The sequence below is a fragment of the Parasteatoda tepidariorum genome, chromosome 8, assembly GCF_043381705.1.
Source record: "Parasteatoda tepidariorum isolate YZ-2023 chromosome 8, CAS_Ptep_4.0, whole genome shotgun sequence".
NCBI lineage: Eukaryota > Metazoa > Arthropoda > Arachnida > Araneae > Theridiidae > Parasteatoda > Parasteatoda tepidariorum.
The window spans coordinates 5,996,745-6,006,676 of NC_092211.1; the positions used below are offsets into that span (position 1 = coordinate 5,996,745).

The following is a 9,932-nucleotide window of genomic DNA, read 5'->3' on the forward strand; positions in this document are numbered from 1 at the left end:
CCTTATTGCTGAGAAATAAAAGAAGCAGATGTTCAGTTTTCATGTCAACTGCTGTAATTTATGTAGTTTTCGCATTCCCGCCCTTTTGCACGATTGATAGGGCCTAAATTGTAAAAAATTCCAGAAAAAATAGCGACAGAAAGCGCACTCCTAATTATATGTTCGACGGGCCATATTATTAGATTCACTCTTAAGATTCTATGTAAAATTATAATTGTCAGATAATGCTATACAGCTGTATTGTTTTTAATGTGACTGTTTGCACTTGTTTACGCTCCTGTATCAATGGGTAAACGTTGCCATGCAATACCTTAAAAATAAATGCAAATAGGAAGTCTACAAAAAAAACCCTCCTGAATAAAAACCCATTACATGAGTGTTTAAATATAAAAGTATTGCCTATAAACTCGTCAATCATGTCATTATTAAAAAACTGCAGTGCGTCTCATCATTTGATCTAATTAGTATAATATACTAATATAATGCTTTTAAAATGAATATTCTATTTTTATATAATATATCGTCAAATTTAAATTATATATTGTCTCATTTAACCAATAGATACACTAACGTAAACAAGTGCAAATAGTCGCGTAAAAACAATAAAGCTGTATTTATCACCTGATAATTAAGAATTTACACAGAATCTTACAGTGCGTCTAATAATTTGTCCATGGACTGTAATTTGTATCCTGTAGATTTGATTATCGGCTTACTTGAAACAGAGACTAGGCTATCTGGGTTGTTCGAACAGTTATGTATAAGTAGAAATCTTCCTTTTTTTCAGTTTAGAAAGAACTTAGTTCGTAAATAAGTATGATATTCCTCATTCACTTTTACAAAAATGTTTAAACTTTCGAAAGTTTCCTCGGAAACACCTCCAAACACTTTTAACTTTCTAAGCACTGTCCAGAGAGATAATGAGATTCGGTAACCGAACATTAAAAGCGGATTACATCTCTGAAGAAAAGTCCATGATCCCAAGCATCGATGCATCTCTCGAGATTGCATAAATCATAAGTTTTACAAGGGCTGAAGGCGTGGGTGGTAGCAAGGAAGCCTCATAACAATTCACCAGGTGAGTAATTCACCTGGAACCTTGATTTCCAAGAAATCAGAGGAGCACATCGTATTAAAGAAACATTTTCTCTTGAAAGAAACATTTTCCGCCAAAATAAGAAGAAAAAAAAGGGGGATTCCGATTGATTTTTTATGAAGCCAAATGGAATGAGTGGATGGGAGGGGGATCGACGGAATGAAGGAAACTTTTTGCCCACTAACCTTTCTTGATGACTGCCCAATCGATCCTCACCTGTTGCCCTTCGTTGCCGCGCACCCCCCTGAGAAGGTGCGCGCGCATTCTTTTCTCCAGGATCAGGAATCATTCCTTCACACAGATCCCGAGAATCCTTCAACATGTTCGGGAGCAAGAAAAAAGGTAAGGAAGTCATACCTTCGATGTGTTGTCATTCCCCACCCCCATGAAGAATAAAAACGAAATTTCGTTCCAATCGATTCATTTTTTTTCTGATTCTTTAAGAATTTTTTGGAAATAACACTCGAATTTTTAGGGATGCTATCGCGTGAAAGAACAGAATAAGTTTGAAAAGTTTTACGCGCGTTTCTCTTTCGAAGAGAAATTAAACACTTAAAGAGACGTAGTTCTTGCGATATTTTTTAGAAATGTTTGAACATAATAAGTAATAAAAAAACCCAGTAATTTTAAGACAGTAGGGTGGTTTTGAATAAAAATATATTGAGCCAATTATTGATTGATTATTGAATTATTGTCAACCATTTTAAACGAGTTCTTTATAATCTTGAATTTAATATGGCAATATAATTTGAGCTCAAATTGTTTTGGCTTCACTTTTTATTATTTTTAACTGAAACATAAAATAGTAAAAAAATGAAATGTATAATCTCTCAGGTGACAATTTATGAAACTGCAAAATACTCTTTTAAGAGAAAATCAAAACAATTTAACATCCAAAAATTATTCTTTGTTATTAACAAAAATATTTTGAAATTTTAAATTTCTAATTTTTCAGATGACGCTTACAAAAAATTGTAGTTATTTAAAAAAAAATTCTTAGGAAAATTTATTGGAAGTCGAAAAAATGTACGACTCATAAATAGTAAATGAGTTTTTTTTTTAAATGAAGCTTAATTTCGCCCGAAAAAACTGAAATATAAATATTTTTAACGACAAATTTTACAATTAACTACTTTAAGCTTACATTAGTCAACATTTCAAAGTAGTAAAATTCTTAAAATGTTTTATTTCTTAACTACCTTATGAAAGCATTCTTGCTTAGTTACTTTATTTAAGTAATTTTAATGAAGTACTTTAAACACAAAAGATATACTACACGCCTCACCGCAATTTTGATCATATTTAATCATGATGTTCTTTAGTGTTTTTATTTTTTACCATTCGTTTATTTTGAGAAAAAAAAGTGAGCTACGTCTTAGCTTGAATCTTTCATTGCCCATGAAAATAAGATAATTATACCTTGCATGAGTTCTGGAGTATGTAATATAACACCAAAAAGCTTTTTTTTTCTTAACATAGAGTCCCTGGCCGGACTATAAAATTCTATGTAAAATTATAATTATCATTTGATACTATACAGCTGTGCTGTTTTTCCTCTGATGAAACCGGTTTGCATTCGCTTACGCTCCGGTATCAGTGGGTTAATATTATCATGCAATACGTTCAAAATAAATACAAATAGGAAGTATATGAGAAATCTCTTGAATAAAAACGCATTACATGTATGTTTAAATGTAAAAGTATTGCTATAAACTCGTACAAATCATGTCTTTATTAAAACACTACAGTAAGTCTAATCATTTGATCTAATTATTATAATAGACTAATATAATGCTTGATGTTATAAATATTCTATATTTATATAAATATATCGTCTAATCTATCCTATCGTCAATCGGGGGTACGCGTTCTTATGCGAAATGCCTTGCAACAAACGAATTCTAAAACGAATAAAAATGAAAAATAACGAATAATTTCAAAAAAATTTATTTAAGAACAAAGCTAGTCATGAAAGTTTACGATGACGTATTTTTCTATTGGCTATTTTTTGCAGAGTTAACAGTTAACAATGAGTTGTGTCAACAACCAGTAGTGATTTTTAACTTTTGTGCAATTTTTTTTATAGTAAAAAATACATTCATTTTTTTTTGTTAGTAGTACACAGGTTTACGAAAAATTTAGAAAGGGTGCACAAAAGTCATAAGTTTGGGATATACGGATGTAGGTTAGAGCTATTTATAAAACGTAATAAAAAGATTAATGATAATAAGAAATAATAAGCAAAAAATTGGAATTGAAAAATTTTGTTTAACCAGTTGAAACGCCTGTCGTATCACGTTTCCGTCAAACAACCAGAGATAACATATTCAACGCATTTTCGATATGTTACATTTAGTGGCATTATTCTTGCTTTTCATTCCTGTTTAGAAAATGTAAATAAAATCGAGGAGTAAAGTATACACTTCATTTGAGTGCTTGCGAAACATTGTCTTTCCTCTCTTGTAATTAATAATTAGAAGTAATGTATATGATTAGAAATAGATAATTAAAAATTATCTCATCTAACATCTATGAATTCAGTGCTGTTATTTTAAATAAACCATATCAAACAACGTGTTAAGAGAAATATTAAGCCAATTACTATTTTATTTAGTAAAATGCATTTGCCATCAAAGTTTTAAAAAATAACAATTAAATAAAGATGAGTGGAAAGTTCTGAAAAATAGTTTGGTAATTTTACCGCGTTTCTTGAGATTATGGCTTGAAAATCATTTAACCTGTTATAGTTAGTTAGCCGCGTTGTATGTGTTACTAAATAGAGGTTAATATAAACAATAATTTTGAAAAACGGAATTTTCGACATTATACTAGAACTAACAAAAAAAAATTATCCTATATACGATTTAAATACCATAAATTTCAGTATCTTCATCTAAAATGATATAATTCCTTAAATACGTTTTTNTAATAAAAAGATTAATGATAAAGAGAAATAATAAGCAAAAAATTGGAATTGAAAAATTTTGTTTAACCAGTTGAAACACCTGTCGTATCACGCTTCCGTCAAACAACCAGAGATAACATATTCAGCGCATTTTTGATATGTTACATTTAGTGGCATTATTCTTGCTTTTCATTTCTGTTTAGAAAATGTAAATAAAATCGAGGCGTAAAGTATACACTTCATTTGAGTGCTTGAAAACATTGTCTTTCCTTTCATGTAATTAATAATTAGAAATAATGTATATGATTAGAAATAGATAATTAAAAATAACCTCATCTAACATCTATGAATTCAGTGCCGTTATTTTAAATAAACCATATCAAACAGTATGGTAAGAGAAATATTAAGCCAATTACTATTTTATTTAGTAAAACGCATTTGCCATCAAAGTTTTAAAAAATAACGATTAAATAAAGATGAGTGGGAAGTTCTGAAAAATAGTTTGGTAATTTTACCGCGTTTCTTGAGATTATGGCTTGAAAACGATTTAACCTGTTATAGCTAGTTAGCCGCGTTGTATGTGTTGCTAAATAGAGGTTAATATAAACAATAATTTTGAAAAACGGAATTTTAGACATTCTACTAGAACTAACAAAAAAAAAAATTATCCTATATACGATTTAAATACCATAAATTTCAGTATCTTCATCTAAAATGATTTCGTTTTTTTTTTTGTCTGAGTATTTTTTCGAACTGTAATAAATTCAGCTTTCACCCGGTTGGGAACAATTGAAACTAATATTGTCCACCAGACTCCCGTTAAATTATAATTCTTGTTAGAATGCTTAATAATTTGATCTTAATAATTGACCATTACTTAATAATTTGGTCTAATTATTATAATATACTAATATAATGCTTGATATAATAAATATTCTATATTCATATAATATATCGTCTAATGTATCCTATCATCAAATTTATATTATATATCGTCTCATTTAATCAATGGATACACAAACGTAAACAAGTGCTAACAGTCACCTAAAAACAATAAAGCTGTATAGAGTATCACCTGATAATTAAGATTGTACATCGAATCTTACAATACGTCTAATAATTTGTTCAGGGAATGTAAATGTTTGACAATCAGATATAGAGAGTGTTAAATAAAATATGATGTAAAAAAGTTCTGAAAATTTATTTTATAGAATCAAAGTAACATCTGACTGAAAGGGAAGAGGTGATTTTAGTTTAAGAAATACGCAGACGATACGTTATTTAATCACCAAGTTAAATACATGATAATCATAAAAATTGTGTATATAAATTATTTAGCTCATTCAATAACTCCTTATTTGCATTTTAAAATCAGCAGTGCATTGGGCATACCAATGGAACTAATGTCGCAAATAATTCTGCATCATTCTCCAGGCATGAATGTCATTGTCATTTCAGCTTTTCGATAATTGTTTATGATTATTTGCACACACACAACACGAGATTTCCGATTAATAATGGCCGTTGTGCTGTGCATTATCTAAATGGCGCCATTCAAGTTTAATTTGTTTAACCACGCATTATAATGACGAAACTGCGTTTCTGCTTCGAAGCTATTACATTAATAGTAAAATGTTGAAGTTTTAAACAGTAAACTTAATTTCATTTATAAAAAGAATAGAAAATTAGAAATTAGAGATACACGTACAGCCTCTAGCCAAATTATTAGATGCTCTATAAGATTCTATGTAAAATCTTAATTATCAGGTGATACTCTATACAGCTTTACTGTTTTTATGTGACTGTTTGCACTTGTTTACGTTAGTGTATCAATGGATTAAATTAGATGATATATAATATAATATAAATTTGAAGATAGGATACATTAGCCGATATATAAGATAAATATGGAATATTTATTATATCAGGTGTTATATTAGTATATTATAATAATTCAACCAAATTATGAGACAAACTTCAGTGTTTCGATAATCGCATGTTTTGCACCAGTTTATAGGCAATACTTTTATATTTAAACATACATGTCATGGGTTTTAATTCAAGAGATTTTTTACATACTTCTTATTTGTATTTATTGTTAACGTATTGCATTGCAAGGTTAACCCATTGTTACGCTAACGTAAACAAGTGCAAACAGTCGCTTAAAAGCAATAAAGCTGTATAGAGTATTACCTGATAATTAAGATTTTACATAGAATCTTAAGAGTGCGTCTAATAATTTGGACAGGGGATGCAGTACATAGTAATAAATAGTTATTTCTAAGTCTGAACAATTTTGTGAAAGATGCGTCCTAAAATCAAGTTTGCTTAATGACTTAGGAGAGTTATTTAACATCATTCTATTGTCTTTTTCACTAATATGCTCATAAACAAGAAATATTTATGAATTAAAAAAATGTTCTTTCTTACAGCTGAGTAGTTGTTACATTGACGAAATCGAGACTTTATTTTTTACTTGTAGTAGTGATTTAAATAAAATTGTTTTAATATGCTATATTTCTGTATCGGGCTTGGAAAAAAAATTTTCTTTAGGGCAGATTTTTTTAATCCCTAAAAATATCAAAAGGTTTGAAAACTGTGAAATATTTCTAGAAATATGAATCAGATCGAAAAAGGGAAAATAGACACATTCGAAAGCCGCGGTGGCTCAGGGGATAGAGAGGTTCGCTTTCCAATGAGTTGAACCGGGTTCGAATCCTAGCGATGACTGATTAATTTGAACTCCGCCCTCGGCTCTAACCGAAAACAGTGTTGACGTAAATTATCCTCAGTGGTAGACGGATCACAGGTTAGTGTCCCCTTGCCGTTAGGCTGACTGTGAGAATTTTTCGTTGCTTCCACTTAATGTAACGCAAATGTGGGGTAGTTCCATCCAAAAGTCCTTTGCGAATGTAAAACTTCTAATGCTCGATCCAGGTGTGCCCACGTCTTCTGTAAAGGGTTCAAAATTGCAAGGCTGCGGAATTGAACATTGGTAGTCGTAAACCCAAAATTGCGTCGGCTGTTCAAGGACAGTTATAAAATAAAATAAAAATAGACTCATCTAATATTTTTTCTATACGCTATTCAATGATAGCAAACTCGATCTTCCTCCCCCACTTTTGGGACGGTTTTATTATTGCAGATTCGGATTCTCCAGGCATAAATAACCTTATTTGAAGGTTCATAGGACCATAGTTTCATGTATTTTGCTTCACAGATGTTGCAGTAACTACGAAAATTTTAAATGGGCTACAAAATGTTTAAAATTGTGGTATCTTGAGACCCATTACAACATAGATTCTCAACCTTTTTAACGTTAAGAAGCAGAAAAAAAATATCAACGCCCCCCTTTGTGAAAATCCAGTTATTTAGAGCATGAGGATAGAGGGGGTGAGCTAAGTTATAAGAGACATTTTTAGGCAATTTTTTTACGCTTTAAATTTGCTTGTTTTTTTTGTTTTTTTTTAAAAAATAACGTGTACGTTAACTCGATAAGTTTCTCCCTGCAGGTAATCGCTGTCTATTTGTCATATTAAAAATAAATATAGTAATGAAAATAAATGCAATGAGTAAAACTATGCTTAAAAAGAGTAATTTGTTCTTAATTAGATAATTAAAAAAAACACCCAAAAATTAAAGTAGCATCAACTAAGCAATCAAGTTATTATGTCAGGGGAATGATTGCACTTGATGATTCATAACCAGTTTCTTAACTTTCGGTTGGGTTCAATATTTTTAGTGAGGTGGAGACGCCTCGTTGCATGATTTCGAGTCTATTTCTCTTTTTTGTGTTTTTTCGACAAGAGTTTCTTCGGACTAAGAAAGCAATTGAGATCAAGCTTAATCAGTCTAAAAACAAAAATTAAAATTTATAAGACTCTTATTCTACCTGTATTGCTCGATGCAAGTGAAACATGGACACTAAAAGCAGACACTCAGCGTACTCTTGGTGTTTTTGAAAGGAAAATCCTTTAAAAAAAATATTTGGCCCAGTACAGGAAAGAGGCTGTTGGCGAATCAGATACAACTTNTAAAGCTGTATAGAGTATCACCTGATAATTAAGATTTTACAAAGAATCTCATAGTGCGGCTAATAATTTGGCCAGGGGATGTAGTACATAGTAATAAATAGTTATTTCTAAGTCTGAACAATTTTGTGAAATATTTGTCCTAAAATCAAGTTTGTTTAATGACTTAGGAGAGTTATTTAACATCATTCTATTGTCGTTTTCACTAATATGCACATAAACAAGAAATATTTATGAATTTAAAAATTTTTTTTTATTTCTTAGAGCTAAATAGTTGTTACATTGACGAAAACGAGACTTTATTTTTTACACGTAGTAGCTATTTAAATAAAAATGATTTAATATACTATGCTTGAACATCGAACGAATTTTCTTTAGGGCGGTTTTTTTAATCCCTAAAAATATCAAAAAGTTCGAAAACACCGTGAAATATCTTTATTATCAATCATATCGAAAAAGTGAAAATAGGCGCATTCGAAAGTCGCGGGGGTTCAGGGGATAGAGCGTTCGCTTCTCAATGAGGTGAACCGGGTTGAATCCTAGCGATGACTGATTAATTTGAACTCGGCTCTCATCGAAAACAGTGCTGACGTACATTATCCTCAGTGGTAGACGGATCATAGGTTAGAGTCCCCTTGCGTCCGGTTGACTGTGAGAGGTTTTCGTCGTTTCCTCCTAATGTAACGCAAATGTGGGGTAGCCACCAGCTCCAGGGTAGGGAGATCAAGTTTGGTATCATTGGATAGTTCATTAAAAAAATATTGAATGCGACTATTTTCAATTTTTCGATCTGATGTAAATTTCGCTTTTTTCCACTCACATATTTATACTCTAAGTAAACGTTTTCAGCTAATATATTTAATAATTTAATCTTTTAAGGTTACAAAGCATCCATGTATATAGCTAACACTAACAACCCCAACAAAATATAAACATATCACACAAAAAATAATAATAACACGTGCCTGCGTAGTTATTTTAAAACATACGTAAGGAAGCACAGGTGAAAGTCTCCAAAATTCCATTAATATTCAATGTAATCTCCTCTTTAGAGGGGCATAAAAAGATTTTATTTTTAAAAAATTAATCTGGAAAAAAGATACAAATTTTATTCAGGCTTATTTTCCTTTTTTGTCTTAATGATTGTCTTCCGACTTTACTTCCAAAGAAAGGTACAAAAACTCTTCACAGCTAAAGTGATTTTAAAGTGAAGTGATAAGAATAACACAAAACTAAACTAAAACTATTCGGAAATGAAAGACGTAGATTCTATTTTTAGAAATGAAAGAAACTTTTAAAGTTCATTAAGTGTTTCTCGTGAGATACAAGTTAGCAAGAATTTTTCATTCTTAATTAAAACGGGATTTCCTTTGTCTAAAAGTAAGAAGAAAAATTTTTTTCATTTTAAACATTTCTCCGAACACATTACAAAAGAAAGAAACGACTATAATATTGAATTTATTAATATAAATATTTAAAATGCTTGAAAACCCATTGCATAATTTGAAAAGAAATTTACTTAAAACAGTCATTTATTGAACCTTTCACTAAGAGGAGGGCACGACTTTGGAATGAAACTTGGCATACAAATACTTAAGTTATGATATACTTGGCACTCTCTTGGTATGTTTAAGATCAATCACCCCTATAAACAATCGAGACGCGTTAGCCATATATAAATTTATATATATTACGACCAGTATTAATTGGGGCCGGTATGGCCTGGTTGGTAGGGCACTGGATCCATGTCCAAGAGTTCGTGGGTTTGATCCCGGACCGGTCGAAGACACCCCGTGTAGTAAATGGTTACTAATGCACGTTAAATCTGTCGAGTTGCAAAGTCCTCCATGTTCCCATAACAAATCAAAACCTCTGGGGGCTTCTTAAACAATTCACATTT

General features: G+C 30.8%; 1 protein-coding gene across 1 annotated transcript in view; it reads left to right on the forward strand.

The window, feature by feature from the left end:
- The first annotated feature begins 1,362 nt into the window (after positions 1 to 1,362).
- The window catches only part of LOC107440857 (Kv channel-interacting protein 4-like), an 81,596-nt gene continuing 73,026 nt past the window's right edge, over positions 1,363 to 9,932 (forward strand). Inside the window, exon 1 of the mRNA XM_071184648.1 lies at positions 1,363 to 1,438. Coding sequence (XP_071040749.1) covers positions 1,417 to 1,438 — 22 coding nt within the window. The 5' untranslated portion in view covers positions 1,363 to 1,416. The remainder of the gene's footprint in view (positions 1,439 to 9,932) is intronic.